Here is an 18,108-nt window from a genome sequence, read left to right on the forward strand (position 1 = left end):
CCGAAATCCAATGGCAAAGCCTGTCAACATGCATATAAGAACTCTTCGAAAAGTACCAGATATGAAGCATTCTATATGGTGGGAGGCTGGATTGAAAGACTTGAAGTGAAGACTTGGTACCTGGATAGGCGAGGACGGGCAGTAACAATATTGAAAAGAGCTAATGCGCGTAGGTTTGCATAGGGATTTCTAGTTCCACAAGAGCGCTGCGCCGCTAACTTCCCTTTTCATCGAAAGCAGACTAAATGTTGGACAAGGTGAGAGGAGGCACGGATGAAGATGAAAGCGGGACGTCAATGCAATACCGATAACAACCGAAATAATAATAGTGCGCAAGGGGACGAGGAAAAGCAACGGTGGTCGACGTTTCACAACCCTTAGCACCAACTCGATTTCTCTCGACTGGAATGAGGACTCCCACTTCCGCTGCCAGAGCAGGTTCCGCTACCACTAGCGCTGCCTTGGCTACCGGCTCTAGTAAACCGGCGAGTATTTAGTCCAAAATGCATTGCACGTTTCAGGTTAATCTCCTCTGTAGAATCAGGTGAGTCTCGTAGTCGCATTGGCATGACTTGGTCTACCGGCATGTTAACACCAGAGAAATTGGAGAGTGATCGATGGCGGTGCGTCCTTGGTTCCGGTCCAAAGAAAGGGGCTGCAGTAACTAATGGAGAGGAAGGGTATGGTTGCTGCTCCACACTCAAGTGTGAAGTTGTCACAACTGGAGAAATCGAAGTTTGGCGGTCAGTAAGCCCTGTCGCTTCATTGGTCCCAACAGACGTGTACATTGCGCCGGAAAGAGACCTCGTAGTCGAGGGCATAGGGGACATCGTAGATGTGCTAGCTTCAGGGGGTGGGGGATTTGTTCCTGGCAGATCACCTTCCGGTGTGAGGGGGCCTGCAGTCATCAGCATTTGTTGCTGGTGGTTTCCTTGCTCGACGGCAGAGACTTGCTGCCAGATGTGGGTTGTCCGAATTTGATAATCCTGAATTGACCGAGTAATGCTTGTTAATTGGTCGTTGAAAGTTTTTTCGATACTAGCACGTTCTCGTTCCTTTGCAAGCTGTTCCGCCGACCTCCGTTCCCGCTCATTGAGACCCTGGCTATTAGCACTAGTAATGCGCTCATGCTGTTCAGTCAGTCGTTGTCGGCGCCCTTGTAGTCGTTCACGCTTCTGGATGACCGAGGTCAGTTCTGATTTCGCTGAAGCTACACTACGGCTGGCCATGATCCTTGCATTGTCCACCTCCTCCTTGAGCGATTTTACACGATCCATCTCTTGATCAAAGACACACTTTCGAGAATTCCACTCTTCTAGTTCATTTTGCGGGACAGCTTCCAGATTCAGTAACTGAATGTCAATTGCAGCAGTGGCTTCTTCGGTTTGTTTAATGGTCCGTTCAAGTTGTAGCAATCTTTGTCTTTGTCGGTTTTCATCGGAAGCACCACTGAGACGCGTATTGAAGTTATCAACCTCTTTCTTCAACCTGGAAATAAGTAGCTTGTGATCATTTTTTGACCGCTTTAGGCGAGCACGACGTTCATTCAGCTTTGCCTCAGCATTGGCAATGGAATTTTTGATGGTAGTTGTGGGAGAAGAGGGCCGAAGAGATTGTCGTGGCGACGGCGAGATATTAACGGCGGATAGAGCTGTAAGGACATGTTAGTGGAACTGTTATAAAGAGAATGTGTGGATGTGAAAAGGTTTGGTTTTACCTTGGTCGGTGTCAGGAGTGGGTGGTGTTTTCACACTCATAACACAGATAGCTTCGTCGGTATCGTAGCGAATGAAGCTGCAAGTGTACGCACAATCTGGCGCCAGCCCAGAAATTTCCCCTCTCCAGCAGACAAGTGCGGGTTCACCTGCGTTCTTAGAAACTTTAGAAAGGGTAACAGTCGCCCAATGAGCACCGTTTACCCTAATATAGAAAGGTTCCGCACGAATATCCTGATCTCTACTGTCGTACATGGCATCATCTACCTGAGCAAAATCGCTTGCCGCGAACTTAATCGAAGAATTATCGACCTGCGTAATCCATATAAACCCATCATCCAAGGGAATTCCCTCGGCATCGTCTTCAGTGATCGGATGATGAGGAGCAGACCATGTCCCATTACGTGAATGATCATACTCTCGCATCACGGTGACTTTGGTACTTGCCAAAGCAGCCCAAAACGGCTGCCTACTTCTCACTTGATTCGCCTGTCTTCGTCTCTTCTTTGCACTGGAGAGTCGCTCTCGGTTTTCTTTCAGTATAGATGGTCCGATCACAGCACCATCAGGAGTCAAAATAGAAGAACCATTCGTGGCAGATTCGAACGTCGACGAATCGACATGAGTTTGGGAACCAGCAGATGCCTCGGTATCAGTTCGTTTTCCGGATTTTGTCGGTGGAGAAGAGCGGTTTTTGGCCATCGAGCGCCTTGCCATAGCAGTGCCTGCTTGTGCAAGGATATGAACAGCAAGGAGACTTCGCAACCAGCTTGGCGAAGATGGAGGTTCTTTCCGTCGGAATTCTTGAGGAACCAGGTGAGAATATTGAGCGAGGGTATCCGTGGTTATCAGTTTGGCCGACAAAAGGTAACTTATGACAAAATCTTGTACACCTTTACTACGAACAACATGCACGATCAGAACCATCAAGACGCAGAAAGCATTGACTCCTTCATTTTTCCCCGAACTTCCTCCTCCCATTGTGATCGCAACCTGGACCTGAGCGAGATCTATAGCGAAATTCTGCGCCCACGTCCACATAAAGAGGCCCCAAACCAAGAGACAAAACCCATCCATGGCGATCATTGTTGAAAGGGAGGGAGTTCCAGCAGGACCCTGAAAAATGTCGAAATTCGAAGTCAAAACGTTCGTAGAAACGCCAGCAGGAGGCATGAAGGTTAGAGATGCAAACAAGAACTGAACAAGGGTCAAGACTATTGGAGGCAGTTGGAGGAGAAAGATGAGGATGGCGATAGTGTCGTACATCGGGCATGATTTGAGAATTGCAGTGGCTAACGAGAGCGGGTTCACAGAGCCGCTTGGTGATGATGTTTTCTTCAACGATGAGATGCTTCTGCCTGTCTTGTCTACATTTGTCCGCGTTTGTTCCCCGAAGGTAGAGGTTGGCCTTCCATAGGTTCGTCGATGCTGGTGTGTATGAATGTCCATTCGACACGACCGTGCTGGCTTTCTCGTATCCGTTTGCTTGAGCCCCGTCCGTTTGATTCCGCCTTTGATTCGCACATCATTGCATCCAGCCTGTGATCCCCAGCACGAGCTATTGTCTGAGGCTGACCTGGTTGGATGGCTGGGACGAGCGAGGGTGAAGAAAGCGTGGGCGGAGGTGCACCATTAAGATTGCCATTCAAGTGGCCATTTGACTTTGGCTTGGCGAGCTTTTTCCCGGAAACTGGGATGCCGTTCTCATGTCGATTTCCGTGATGAGTCTTCCTGCCTGCGCCTCCTGGTCGTGGCATGGACGAGGGATTCCGATATGCCAGGTCCAAATCCACTTGGCAGGCGGGGGCCAAGGAACGGATAGCTGGGAGAGAAAGTAGAGTCGAGGGCGGCAGGGTAGGAAGTCGTGTCGCGATTACAACAAGAAGGGGATGGAGATAAAGCAAGTGAAGGGAAATGAGGTTGTAGTCGCAGCATCAATCAATGACTCCTCGAAAGATCGGTTTGTGGTGACGGTGACAGTTGCTGGCCCGATGAAAAGTGATCTGTTGTCGTCAGGTAGGCAGTTTCAAGAAAAGACTTTGGTGAGGCGGCGTTTGGTGGGTAACAAGACAGTCAGTGGATACCGCGAGAATACCGTATCCAAGTGCTTCGTAATTTTCGGTAAGAAAGACGGCTGGTACTGTACTCCGTACCCGCGCAAGGAAGGTATTATTAGTATTACACAAGTTGCTAACCAAATCTGCCGTGCTGTACGCAGCGTACTGTATTGTATAGTCCACCGTCCATTCCAAGCTTCGACGGCTCCAGCTATTTTTAAGAGCCACACTTCAGTTCATTCCTCATGCAGACGAAACAGGATTCTAAAAGCTGGCAGCAGCATATCTTACCTGGTTGGAGATGCATTCATTGTTCTGGTATTCTTGCATCGAGAGCAAAGACCTGAATGGATTGGATGGATGCGTGCACGTCTGCCCAGTTGACAGAGACTTGTTGGAGCCAGCTCCAAACCAACCTATGGCTTGCGAATCAGTGCTAAGACCGATTCAGCTACACCGAAATGGTCAATAATGCATCGATCTACCTTTTGTGGTGGGGAAGGTGCCAAGCCTCACAAGGCCGCAACAAAATCCTCGCCCGAAGCACCCGGCTAATTGGGAATTTCGAATTCTGCTTTTTGTTGATAGGCCAGGATCAGTTGGAATCTTTGGAAAGGGGAGCTAGTCAAACAGATCTTCGGCGGACATCCTTGTTCAAGTCGTCAGCTAAAATCGATCAGTCAAGTTGCTAGGTTAGTGTTGGTGTTTCACCACTCAAAACACCTGTCTGACTCGACATTTTACGTATTGGGAAACGGATACGCCCTAGAATACCATGCCGTACCAATACGGCACCTCATTCGTTGCCCTAAAGCATTACATTGTTGATTGACAGAATTTCTCCGCAACCCGCGGGGGCTAAAATAAACGCGAAATAAAGCAAAAGAGGCGACATAAAATTCTGTTTTCATCGGGGGAAAAAAAAAAAAAAAAAAAGAATCAAGAATCATGAGGGACAACTGGGTTTTTATGCGGGACAGATCAGACTGCATGGGGAGGCCAATCCCGCTTCTGCGCTAGCCTGTGCCAAAATGATGATAAGCATTGCAGCAAACCTGGGAGGGAATCAACGGTGTCGGATCATCCCACTTGCTGACTTGTGAACAAGCGGCGGTAGTTTTCTGGACAGATTCCGCCCCGCACTATTCTTGCCCGTGCATTTCTGAGTTCCTTTATAACATCCGGGCTGTGGGAAACTTTCATTCGGACGACAAATACGTGCTTGACTTAAAAGAATTGGGAAACGATGGGCGCGGTACGGAGTATTTGCCCTTCGAGTCAAAATGGGGCGATTTGTCTCCTCACCTCATCTGGAAGCCGAACTTGGACTAATCGGTGTCGGTTCCAAACCAACACTGCGTAGCGGTGACTAATAACGATTGAAGGGCCTTCTTTTTCAGTCATGGATGTCCAGGCAAACCATTTGACAACCAATGCATATGTGGATCAAGTAATATTTCAACATGAGTGTGGGGTGCACATGCTGAGTTGGGTAGGTGTCCGTGGCTTCAGCAAATGAAATGCATGGTAGAAGAATAAGGATTCCTACTCATGATTCAAAAGAAGGCAGAGGTCTGTTTTCATCTTGCCGCCCGCGGTGTCAAGTCAGCTATCTCAATCTGTGAGGGACAAACGTGGGTGCGTCCTTCCTATTCATACCCACACTTAGATCCATTTGCTGCGGGGCAGACCCCCTGCCTTAACCATACATGATGATTGACGATGATCTCAGGCGATATAAATGGTGGAGCTAAAAATTTTACCATGACATTTCGGAGTGGATTCTCAAAGAACTGCGCAGCGTTCTGACAGGCGCCGCCAGGGCCAACGAATACCTGGTTCCAAGCGAATCTTCTGCCACAGGGATTGAATAATGAGCCCGTTGTTTGTTCAAGCGCAAGGGCAGCCTTGCAACATCTTCGTGGTAGTAGATGACTATTTGTTGCAGAATGTCAACACTGGGATTAACATCGAGATTTGCCTGGGTAGGAAGTTTGCGCCGGAGAGCTAAGCCTACTTCTCGTTCTCCGAGTGTGCGCGTGTGGGATCCTTGCTAAGAACCCTGGCGAAGTACTTACGCAGTCAGAAGTCTCTTTCTTTGAGGGTATCTGGAAAGGATCAGCATGGAAATTTCTTTCAGTAAGTAGATGTTATTATCACGGACTGGGTTCAATGTGGAAGGTTCTCCGGAATCAATATACAGGCAATACAGGCAACACCACTTATTTCCTCATCAATGATCGGTTCGAGGAGTATTAGAGCTCTATATTCGTGCATTCACACAGCAGTTAACACATTCACCCCTGGAGTCAATTTTCACACCCTTTCCATAATGGAATTTTCGAACCCCACATGTACGTATCCTTGCAACGCACGGGTCAAAAGCTTGAGATGGCTCTTGACGGCTGTGATGACAAGACCCAGAGTGCAAGACCCTCCTCAATTGGGATGCACGCCGCTCGAAGCCGGGGTTAACAAAGAGAGGTTGGTATTCGGGAGTGGTACCAAAACCCTGAAATCACAATATTTCGGCAGCCATCCATGTAATGCCTGATGGGAGAGAGATTTGCTGTCTCCGTCCAAAAATAACAGCTCCTCACTCAGGCCTTGATCGAATGCAAACGGATACCGGATGAGGCTCACCGGAAAGCTGTGACCATACCGTAACGTATCGCTGCGGATTGACATGATGCTCAGTACTCGTAATATACCATCAATGGGCGGGCGACCCACGAATTCCAATGGAACAGGCCTTTTTTTTTTTTTTTTTTTTTGGCCTCTGGAGGTATCTGAAGGTGGGTCAATTCAATCCGTTTCTGCCGTTTTGTGCAATTAAAAACTTAAACATTACTATTATGTATGATTGAGACTTCCAAGGATTTTCTTTTCAACTTCATACACAACAATTTGAACAAAATGATGAAGGATGAGAGCGAGAGCCAGCATTTCATAAAGCAATGATTGGAAAAGAAATACACGGCTCGTAATGGGTTTAAGTTTGTGCGACATCACTAAATCAGTTCTCTGAGTCCGGGAAACTAATTATTAATAGTAAGCTCTAAGACCGAAACCTGTAGTCAATCTGAAAACTTGTTCAAAAGCCATGCTTCAGACGACACCCATCTCTAGGGGGCTTCTAAACACTCATCACTCAGAGGCCATCATTTAATACGTAAACAATCTATATATACTCCATACCTTTGGGCAAATTCGACCTTTTAATCATTATCCTGAAGAACCCATATCCTCAACAGCATCTGGCCGATCCCAACTTGCTATTTCCAAGCTTCTCACTCGATCTTCAATCTCCTTAACCTTCACCCCCCATGTCCGCTTCGATGCTTCCTGTAACTCCCACAATGTCTGGAATTGATCCATCATAAACGGCGGGAGCATTTTAACTTTACGCCCAAGCTGGTAGTCATATGCGACGATATCCTCATGACAACGCGCGGCAGGACGTTGATGCGCCTCGGACAGTATTAGAACATCCAGCTGGAATGACGAATATGCAGAGGAAGCTGGAGAAGAAGGCGCTGGAGGCGGATATGCTAGTTTGTGGTATACGCTTATTTTATCCGGAGCGGTCATAGGCTGCATGTTTTTATTTTTTGTTGTTTGAAAGCGTCAGCCCATCAACTTCCAAGTTTAGCATGGACACAGCTGTTTTGGCAGTGCAGGTATTTTTCCGGACTGGTTCTGCTCAACTAGACGAATTGAATGCACGGCATATCCATGTTCGTCTACGTTGCGATATTGGCCTCTCAAGACTTACGAATTTGTAATCTATCTTGATGCTTTTCAATATCAAGCCGACACCGGTTGAGCCGAGGAGGTTAAACCATGCCCTCTTGTTGGCGCGATCCACGTGGGTACCGATGTTTCTTGTCCAATTGACTCGCGCGGTCTCCGCATATCTCACGTACGATACGTTATTAACGTGTCCTGAAATCATTGCGGTGGGATTAGACACCTTCTACTTGAGTATATGACAGCCGATCATTGCGGCTTGGCAGGAGGCGGAGAGTTCTACCCTTATAATTGGCTTATTTTAGCATGTACCACTTTTCAAAAAGGTGCGGAAACAAATAATTTGGAAAAGGATACACTAAAGTGATACACACAGTGTACCAATGATAGCAGATTGCAGTCGTTGTAGCAAAGAAGGAATAGAGGGGCTACATACCATAATGTCCTGTCAATTCGGCAAAGGGGAAAGAAAGTAAATCAGTCTATAACGCCAAACCCCAACCATTGATTAAGTAGGTATATACCATTTCTCCCCATACGACATTGTGACGATAGAGGCCCTGTCTCTCTATCCCCGTGAGAAACCCTTCACTCCCCGCAGTCAACTCTCGCCAATCCCGAGCTATAACCTGGAGTATCTCCCCCGCTTCGTCAATTTGGTGTGGTTTTAGTCCGAAGGTAAAACACTTTCCTAATCGCCCTTTAATCACTGAAAGCCACCTTGAATCAAATTCACGAGCAGCTGGAGAAGGTGGGGGATCGTGGGAATATGGGTGTGTTGTTGTACGAGCGCTGCCTGCAGCACCGTTCACGATTGAGCGACAGTTTGTAACGGCTCGTCGTCCTGTAGCGTTTGGCTGAAATCGTAAATTTTGCCGCCAAACGACGCGGGAGGCGGCCATTATTGGATTAAGTATATAATCTGACCTGTGGCTCGACAAAAGAAAACGATGTTTGGATAAGTTTACCTGGCTTTCCCTTTGCTCCAGAAATCAGAGGTTGGCTTCGGTTTACAATCCCGAGCTCGGTATCAATCGATCACGTGGTCAATTGCACCAAACTCACCAAAACAACTACTTACAATTGCGAAGTGCTGTCGTAAAATTTCAATTTGTAAAAGACGAGATTTACAACAGTGTACTTCTACTTATTGCTTCGATTTACATCCAAGCTTTACATCTTGTTTGGGGCATATTTCACCACAAATTGCCGAATTGAAGGTTGATAGCTGTAGCGTGTACAGAGTAGTCAGAACCAACTGTTTTATTGCGCAACAATGTCCGAGACCTCGCAACCCAAGTTGATCCCCAGGATATATCGAAACTGCCCGCTAACAGCCATAGCCCCAAGCAAATATTCCTGTTGCGAGAATCGAATTGCACTCTAGGCTACTGCTTAGTCAGTGTTTCCAAGACCAACCCTTTGCTCTCGCTCGTCAACTCTGCGACTGAAAGTATCGTTTTGAATTTCTTCCTGGCCCTGGAGCTGGGAGCACACTGGCAGCATTCCCATCCTGATCCGTCACCATGACCACCCCCCAGCTGCGGCACCAAGTCATCCAGATTTACAAAGGTATGCTCAAGGGTGAACAAGACTACGCTCAAGACTAGATACCATATTCGTCATATAATCCCACACCTCCAATGAACGAACCCCTTCTCAATTGGATCTTAATCACCACCTGATCAACGGCTGACTGGAGATTGCCGTCGACGCAATTCAGAGCTCCTCTTCCTTGGCCGCGAATACCCTCTCGGCTACCAATTCTTTCGCGAACGCTTACACCGTGCTTTTGCGAGCCAGGCTCACGTCACTGACGAGGCGAAAATCGTAGACGGAATACGGAGGGCGGAGTATGTGAAGAAAGGTACGTTTTCCGTGCTCCACCCTTTAGTCATTTGAGCCGTTTGATAGTTATGTGTCCCTCAGGGAGGAGGGTGACTAAGATCGGAAGGTTGGGGTTTGATAATTTTTACTCCGCGCTACTGGGATTTGATAGCCTTGAGCTGTTTGAAATTTCGCCGTTGGGAGGGACGTTGTTTATGCTAGTCTTGCTTCGTTTTTTGAGAATGACATGCTAACACTGATGAAACTCGCCCCATCGGGTTCTGGATTGGTTTTAGAAATTGAGGCATTGTGAGTTATATTCCTTGCTTGTGTCTTTCTCCCCTTCTTTTACTGTTCTCATATTTTCCCACGATGGTTGTTTGGGTTGCGATCCGGTGATTCTAATCGGCAATTGAAGAACATGCAAAAAAATAAAAAAATAAAATGAATTCCCCTGTGGCTCCCTCATTTTATACACACAGAATAATATTTCATTTACAGCAAGTATGTGACGATAAAAAAGGAAGAGGGAGGGGAAAGGAAATGTACAGATATTATTGCCCCAAAAAGCCAAGTGGAAGAAAAAGGGCAACATATGGTCCAAAATGAAAGAGGTCGGAGATCAATGAGGGAAAACGGGGGATTTGCGGATCCCCAAGAAGAAGCACCCTCCGAATAGCGGCCTCTTGCTCGCACAGTTCGTGCACCATGTTTAAATGTTATTTCGTCGTGCCAAAATCCGATATTATTTGTGCTGGTTTTGGTACATTGGCTTGCGATGGCGCTGTGGAAATTATACGAAAATAAAGGAGAAAAATGAAACGGAGCGCTAACGATGGTAAAATGCAGGTATTACTTGAGACGATATCGCGCCCTCAAGAATCGATATGATACACCCAAAATTCCTGTCGAGACATGAGCTGGCTGACCGCAGAGAGGGATGTAACAAAGTGGTGGGGGGGTCCGAAGGAGAGCGAGGATGAGAGTGCCAACCAAGGCTTGTCATAGCAGGATCCGAAATGAGAAAATGTTATCCGCCGTTTCTCGAGGATATAATAGCTCGCCATCGACATAAAATCAATTGGAAAAATTGAACAAGCACAGTTATCGCTTTTGACCCCACCATGCTCCGACCTCTAGACACTCGCCACTTGCCACGCCGCCGTTCTGCAGCAAGTCCATTGTCATTCCAGTCCACCATCGATCCCATTCATCTCTGCCTTTTCCACTAACCTCCATCAGCATTGGGCTCCATACTCTCGATCATTTGAACGATTGTAAATAGCGCGGTCTGGCGTATGGCAAGCTGGTCTGCTGATAAGGTCTTGGGCTGTTTCCAGTTTTTGGATGCGCCATCCTGCGGCTCTCGCTCCCATTTGACTTCTCCCAAAGGAATTGCTATCCTACGACTATCCATGCTATTGAAGGAATCCGACTCGGATGTGAAGGAAAGGCCTATCATGGCACATGGCATGGGCGTTAGTCTGCGAAGTTCAAAAGCCTTTTGCGCCCAGGAGTTGTAATCGCGTAAATATTTGTTCTGGGCATCTGCGAATGGGGTAGCTGGAAATATGGTGTATGTGCCTGTGGCTACCGCATGTTCCACGTTTTCCCCGGATAGCCCAGGTACAAGTGGCGGATTTGGCAAAAGCGTTCTAAATATAAGATCTGAATCCCACACTTCAAGAACACCCCCGGATTTCAGAACACGAAGGGGTTCACCCAATGGAAGCGTTTGCAACTCTGATCCTGACGGACAAATCCCAGCATCTTTTATGAACACAAAGTCAAAGTAACCATCGGGAAACGGTAATTGAGACTTCCGTAGGTCGTGCCGTTTAAACTGCCAATTAATGCCTTGTTTCTGAAGGTCTGGCGCAAGGTTTACAATATCGAGGCCAGTGAAGGACATGTTTTTGTGTCCTCTCCGGGCAAAGTAGTCATGGCAAGCGTTTGACCATAACGCAGAGCCACAAGCTAACTCCAACACACGCTTCGGCGGGTGGTCGGCAAAATGGGGTGTGCAAAAGGGCGCGCCGAACACATGCATCAAAATGAGTGAACGCAGCGACTGGCGATGGATCTCTGGAATATCGCAGGGAAGTGGGTACGGGTTATCTGGGTCGCGCAGAATCGTACGGCCATTGCGCTTGGCCAGTGGGTACGTCGTGTAGTCAGTGGAAGAGGAGGTGGAAGATGACGAAGTCGTTGGCATTGCAGATCCTTGAGAGAGAGAATTGGATCTCTGGTAGGCATGGTGTTTAGGATCATAGGCCAAAGGCGAACTAGGGATGAAGAGGTAGGATAAGTTTGCGGACCCGGACATGGTGCTGAAATTTTCCGGTTTCACGCGATGTAATTTTTCGTGTGTATGTGTTACGTAAATATTGGGCCATAACTACTACGAAGTAGGTTTTAGCAACGACCAAAGAAGCACCACACTCGAAAAAGCTCACTTGGATAATGGGCTGTGGAATTACTATACCTAAGAATATTTAGGATTCATTTTGGCTACGCTCGTTGAATTGGTGCAGGAGGTTTGTGGCCAGTGTGAGCGGTTGGGCATTATGGGCTCACAATCCTACAACAACCTGAGAGCGACAGCATGAGCAAGAGGGAAGAAAGAGAGAGAGAGGAAGTGAATTTTGATGCCCACAGAAGAAGAGGAAGAAGAAGAAGAAGCGGAGCATGTGAGGCATGACAAGAGGGACAAGGTAATGCTTTTAAAACCAGATGACTATTCGACGATTCAAGAACTACGAAGTACTTGAGGCTCACGGTTGATCTGGATACCGTAGTTGAAGCCACTGGTCCACACTCGCGGGGACAGTTTCAGGGCTTTGGCTGATGGTTTAATGTTACCACTCTGGTAGCATGACGATGGTGTCTGTAGCAGAGATAAGCAAGCCAGGGGGAAACCTCCAATCAACTGATTATTTAGCGGCCAAGGCAAACCGCCTGCGCAGCCACCTCTGGCATCTCCTCTTGAAAATTTCCAAGCCAATGTCTGGGGTTACGCTCGCCTGTCCCGCGCTGGCCAATAAAGGAGAATATCTTTCCTTTGCTTGGAGAGCGAAGCGAGTGACAATTCCAGGGCCAAAGTCAGGCCACGTTCCCCTTACATGAAGCCAGCTCCAATATGGATCACTATATTCGAGTTTGATAACTGCACTGAAGCCCTAGACCTCTTTATGAATCCTAAATCCAATCCATCGAATCTCCTAAGAACAGATTTTGGAAACATTGTTGATACATGGGCTTGATTTTGGCGGCTCTGATTGGCGATGGGCAGTGCACACAAACTTCCTTCCTTGCCCCTCATCTTGGTTCGCTGGTCCAATCGCTGCGCCCCCCACGCGCGTTTTCATTCGTTTGAATGCCTGAGAATGGTAAAAAGCAATCAGCATTTCTTGGAGCGCTTGAACGATCGATTCTCCAATGCATTTGCGGGGTCCATCAGTGTTGGAATCTAATTTCACTCTTTCATATGATACAGACCCGTTTTCAGATGATACGGTTACCTATCCACCCTTCGAGATCATGGCCAGATCTAAAGATATTGGATATTGCGTTCATCGATGGAGAGCTATTTATGGCCTTTCTCTCTTCCAATAGCTGGCCGAGAAATAGCTTCGATAGAAATGATGTTTTCTCGTTCCTCTCATAATTCGTGACGAAGTCTTGTAAATGGGCTTCGGGCAAAGCGTCAAGGTTTGTCCCGTCTGTGCATGATATATATACAGTAGTATGAACAGCACTTACATACATTCCATCTATTTTATACCGACAAACTCGTCTTGTTGGTAGGTGTAGCATGCAGGTCACCTACTAACAGTTGAGAATTTTTGTTGCGCCAGCCTGATGCTATTTTCCGGGCACAGATTCCTGTGCCTCCTTTCAACATTCGTTTCCTTCCATCCCAAGTGGGCTGTCAAAAATTTAGTTCATTCTGGTGCCTATTCGGCATGTCTTTCTGTGAACATCTTATCCCAGTTAGCCTTTCGCGGGCGGCACCAAGTTAGCCAGTAACCAGAAGAAAACTTCGAGGAACAGCGCCAAAACTTGAATTTGTGGGGAATGAGCCAGAGAGAGGAAGTAGTGGGTAAATAGTAACTTGGGCACCGCGGCCCATCATCTGGACCATTGTTGAGAATGGTGAGATTTGCTTGATTTAACTTCTGAAGAAAGAAAACCGACCACAAAGTATGTAACGGGATGACGATACAGAATTTTGGGCTGTTATAGTTGATTGTGGAAAACCTTGGTTGTGCGGCCGTGCAAAAACCATCTCCATTGAAGAAATTCCGAGACCATCGAGGCAAGCGGGCCCCTTAAAATGTGGACATATTGATTCTCATTGACAATTTTACACTCTTTAGGGTAAAAGTCAAGTTTTGTAATTTCACCACTCCAATTTTTCCAAGGCTTCAGGAGAAACCACAAACCTATATCCAATATGCATGGAAAGCACACACACTCATCAAGAGATCAAATATTATATACTCATCATTGATGACATCATTTATTACAGATGAATCTATTTTTTACATATTAAAAATCAATTCAATTCATGAAAACCTTCTGATTGCTCGCTCATTTTTGATTATCTCAGCAAGCTCAGCCGCTTCGCAGAATAGTTGCAGATTACAATTGAACGTGGTTTATTAAAAACTGAATATAGTTTAAAAAAAGTGAGTCTGAAAAATAAATCATGCTCAGCTCTCACTCCCTCATTAAAATGCATACATACTAAATATCTTTTACACATTCTTATTATATTATTAATCAGCTCTCATTTAATCATTCTACTTCAATAATTATATAAGACACTTCAATATCTGAAAAGCAGTTATAAGCTAGAATTAGTGATTAATATTGATTAAAAGATAGAGCTTTGAGAAATAAGATAAAATCACTGTGCTCAATGCATTTGAAGATGTGTGAGATATATATGAAACATGATTAATATATGTAGTTTTAATGGGGAGGTTGATATGGTTTATGGTCAAAACCACGCTGAAGGTTATTACAGCCTGAGAAATTAACCATGTTCAACTTTTTATTAACCACGTTCAACTGTACGCCCGGATAATTGCTGTTTTAACACTGATTTAATAATTAGTCACTCTTTTAAATAAGTTAATTTTAAATTGGTAATGAGCTAACTCAAATAAGTCTTTAATTCTGTGATATGCAATTATCCTGCAAAGTATCTGAGAAAAAACAGTTTCAGTTTGTTAGCAACACAAGAACAATTTACTCTATACCTTAGATATGAGTGAAAATATCAAATCAACTCTATCTATTCAGCATCTCTGTATCATCTTAAGATTTAGAAAAATCAATATTTTTGTGATAATATCAATTTTTATTTTCATATTCCCATTTCTTAGATATAAAGTATCACCTCAAAGTCAACTCATTTTTTTTTAAACACAGGAACAATCTGCTATTTATTTGATTTCAATCAGAAAAAAAGTGATCATTTTCAACAAGATATATTTATATTAAATATTGATTTTTTTAATATAAAAATTATATATTTATATTCTTCTTCTCTTTAGCTACAAGCTAAGGTGGTTCACAAATATCAAATATGTATGATGATTGTGTAATTGAAAATCAAAGTTGAACAATTTGAAGAATCTATGAAAATTTCAACAATCTCCACAGAAGGATGAACTGTTTCTTCTCAGATCCTTTGGCGAGGATTGCTCTGAGCACATGACTGCACTAGTCTTCAATAGGAAATAGCGGCTTTGCCACCTGACTATTTATCACCTGACATGATATGATCGATGTGAGTCATGTGACTGATGCATCTTCCACGGTTCTCCAGCCTTTGATACAAAAACCGCTTCGCATTTCATCCAGCAGCACGTCCAGGCGCAATCACGTTCAGATTCGGCACCCGTCAAAGGAACACTGTTGCCCTTAGTGCCATAAGCCGTCCTGGATCCTCACTACTCTAAGGGATCGATCTTTCGCCCTGCCACGAAGCCTGCATTCATTTGAACCGCGTTGGCTCATCGTGGTGCTCACAACAGCTTCCCACCATCAAAGTCTTCTTTGTCGGCAGACCGCCGGGGTACATACGTTACTCGACGCGAGAATTGTCACAGCTGGCTGCAGCACTGTCAAGGTGCTTGGGGTCGAGTTCATATTTGAGCTGTTGACATTTCCTGGTGGTTCCGTTTTGGGCCCCATGTTGAAGAGACGGAGAGAACGAGTTCGCCCCTTCACGCCTCTGAACCCCCTGCCTATTCTCTCACTTCTCCAGTTTCCGAGGGATAACCCACCTCCTCCCGAATTACTCCTACGGTCTCGTCTGCCACGTTAAATGGCAGATGGTACCTACCGGTTCCAGCAGCCTGTGGCCGGGCAGTTCTACTTCCAGCAACAAACACAGCAGCACAACCACACCAACGCACACCAAAGACAACTCGTCCGGAACGGAACTGGATCTCCAACTGGCAGACTGAAATTCAATACCGACACTCCTTCCCCGTCCCGCTCTCCTCCACTCAACCAGTCACCTGGCCATAACCCATACAATATGTATTCGCAAGGGCAGCATGTCATGATGAATGGTGGTCAAACTCATCAAAGATTTGGAATGCCAATGCAGAAATTCCAACATCCAAGCCATCATCCACATCATTCCCAACAACACCCACACCACCAACATCCTCACTCCCAAGCTACTCACACTGCTATCGGCCATCAACCTAACTTCTCATCCGGAGCCCTGTCAAGCACAGCCCCCCACTTTACTCCCACCCACATCCCCAACGGCACTACAACCAACGTGGATGAAGAAGTCGAAGAGCCTATGAATGAGCATTGGCAGCAGCAACTACAACTTGCTGCAGAGTCGAGACAAGCAAACTCCCCGCACTATTACGCACGGGCCGTTGCTCAACAGACGAAGGGCATCCAGCTCACAACGAGCCCAGCCGAGACCAATGAAAATGGTTCCGAAGAACGCAGCCGTTCCAAAACGACCAAAGACCCTTTTAAAAGACAGGATTGGATGGCTCTAGATTTTGGTGGACAAGGTCTTCGAGCAATCTCTACCCCTCTTTTCGACTACGTTTTTCTGGAAAAGCTTTATCTCAATCACAATAAATTGAAGGCCCTCCCCCCAAATATCGGCAAGCTGAAAGGCCTCACTCATTTGGACGTATCCGGCAATGAGCTAACTGAACTTCCTGAAGAAATTGGTATGCTCATTAATCTCAAAAAGCTTCTTCTATTCGACAATAACATCCATTCACTTCCCTACGAAATGGGTTACCTATATCAACTGGATACTCTAGGTGTAGAAGGAAACCCCTTGAATGAAGTCTTCAAATCACGGATTATGCAGGAAGGCACCAAGGCACTCATTACGTATCTTAAAGAAGAGATGCCGGGTATGACACATCCTTTGTTTATTTAAAATAGAATCATTCACTAATTTCATGCAGTTCATTTGCCTCCTTCGGAACGAGATTGGATTGTCCTGGATGATTCGGACAGAAACCCCACTAAAGGCCAAAGGGAGAAGTTTACTGCCCTCTCCTATAATACCCTCTGTGACAGATCAGCAACCCATCAACAACATGGTTATGCGCCCTCCCGAGCGCTTGCTTGGGAATATCGCAGGGACCTCATTTTAAATGAAATAAAAGGGTACAATGCCGATATTGTGTGTTTGCAGGAAATTGACCAAGGCAGCTATCATGGCTTCTTCAGAGAACAGCTTGCATACAACGATTACAAGGGGGTTTACTGGCCAAAGGGAAGAGCTCAAGGTATGCCCGAAGAGGAGGCCAAGGTGGTCGACGGTTGTGCGACGTTCTTCAAAGGCAGTAAATACATTCTTCTCGAGAAGAATATGATTCATTTCGGCCAAACTGCAGTCCGCAGACCCGATGCCAAAGGCCAGGACGACATCTACAACCGATTATGGCAGAAGGACAATATTGCCGTAGTCACGTATCTGGAGAATCGATTGTCCGGAGAGCGGTTGATAGTGGTGAATGTTCACCTGTACTGGGACCCAGCGTATAAAGACGTGAAGCTTATCCAGGCTGCAATTTTGATGGAAGAGGTAACGCAGCTTGCCGAAAAGTATTCCAAGATTCCCGCTTGTACAGATAAAACTGCATTCCGATTCTCCGAGCCGGAGCATTCGACAGATGGTGGGGGTACTGCGACGCCTGTGGAACCAGCACCTTCAGTTGAATATAGTAGTGGCTCTCAGATCCCCCTTATTATATGCGGTGACTTCAACTCCTACCCTGGATCTGCCGTGCATGAATTGATGAGCCGTGGCCGTTTGATCGAAGACCATCCGGATCTTGAGAAGCGTCTCTATGGGAACCTCAGTCGCGTCGGCATGTCATACCCTTTCAACCTGAAATCCGCATATGGCGCTATTGGAGAACTCGACTTTACCAACTATACTCCCGACTTTGCTGATGTGATCGACTACATTTGGTATACTTCCAACGCTCTGCAGGTGACTGGCTTGCTTGGCGCAGTGGACAAGGAGTATCTGCAGCGAGTTCCCGGCTTCCCCAATTACCATTTTCCTAGTGATCACCTTGCCCTAATGGCAGAGTTTTCTTTCAAAAGCAAGAAAGGGAAAGTTGTCGAAGTAGATTTCGGGCCGCAACGGGACAGGGACAGGGATAGAGATCGGGATAGGGCGACTTGAGGAGTCCAAGGTTTATTTTCGCATTTTATGAGTCTCGAGGGCTTATGCAGAGTAG

The 18,108-nt window shown here is 46.1% G+C and overlaps 5 protein-coding genes across 5 annotated transcripts; 2 read left to right on the top strand and 3 right to left on the bottom strand.

Annotated features, from left to right (window-relative positions):
• Positions 1-377: 377 nt before the first annotated feature.
• HCAG_06064 (conserved hypothetical protein) lies at positions 378-3,164 on the bottom strand (the record flags this gene model as incomplete). Its single annotated transcript, XM_001538409.1, has 2 exons — positions 378-1,651; positions 1,811-3,164. The coding sequence occupies 2 exons, from the start codon at positions 3,162-3,164 to the stop codon at positions 378-380; spliced, it is 2,628 nt and encodes an 875-aa protein (XP_001538459.1).
• Positions 3,165-6,997: 3,833 nt separating this feature from the next.
• HCAG_06065 (conserved hypothetical protein) lies at positions 6,998-8,424 on the bottom strand (the record flags this gene model as incomplete). The annotated part of the gene is made up of 4 exons (XM_001538410.1): positions 6,998-7,366; positions 7,548-7,717; positions 7,959-8,004; positions 8,047-8,424. The coding sequence occupies 4 exons, from the start codon at positions 8,422-8,424 to the stop codon at positions 6,998-7,000; spliced, it is 963 nt and encodes a 320-aa protein (XP_001538460.1).
• A 624-nt stretch (positions 8,425-9,048) lies between these two features.
• Positions 9,049-9,662, top strand: HCAG_06066 (predicted protein; the record flags this gene model as incomplete). The annotated part of the gene is made up of 3 exons (XM_001538411.1): positions 9,049-9,094; positions 9,246-9,389; positions 9,646-9,662. 3 exons carry the CDS (start codon positions 9,049-9,051, stop codon positions 9,660-9,662), a joined length of 207 nt encoding a protein of 68 aa, XP_001538461.1.
• Positions 9,663-10,577: 915 nt separating this feature from the next.
• HCAG_06067 (conserved hypothetical protein) lies at positions 10,578-12,671 on the bottom strand (the record flags this gene model as incomplete). Its single annotated transcript, XM_001538412.1, has 4 exons — positions 10,578-11,594; positions 11,752-11,828; positions 12,128-12,236; positions 12,603-12,671. The coding sequence occupies 4 exons, from the start codon at positions 12,669-12,671 to the stop codon at positions 10,578-10,580; spliced, it is 1,272 nt and encodes a 423-aa protein (XP_001538462.1).
• Positions 12,672-15,689: 3,018 nt separating this feature from the next.
• On the top strand, positions 15,690-18,053 carry HCAG_06068 (conserved hypothetical protein; the record flags this gene model as incomplete). Its single annotated transcript, XM_001538413.1, has 2 exons — positions 15,690-16,764; positions 16,819-18,053. The coding sequence occupies 2 exons, from the start codon at positions 15,690-15,692 to the stop codon at positions 18,051-18,053; spliced, it is 2,310 nt and encodes a 769-aa protein (XP_001538463.1).
• Between the last annotated feature and the right edge of the window lie 55 nt (positions 18,054-18,108).

This window comes from Histoplasma capsulatum, genomic scaffold (assembly GCF_000149585.1).
Source record: "Histoplasma capsulatum NAm1 scaffold_7 genomic scaffold, whole genome shotgun sequence".
NCBI classification, from domain to species: domain Eukaryota; kingdom Fungi; phylum Ascomycota; class Eurotiomycetes; order Onygenales; family Ajellomycetaceae; genus Histoplasma; species Histoplasma mississippiense.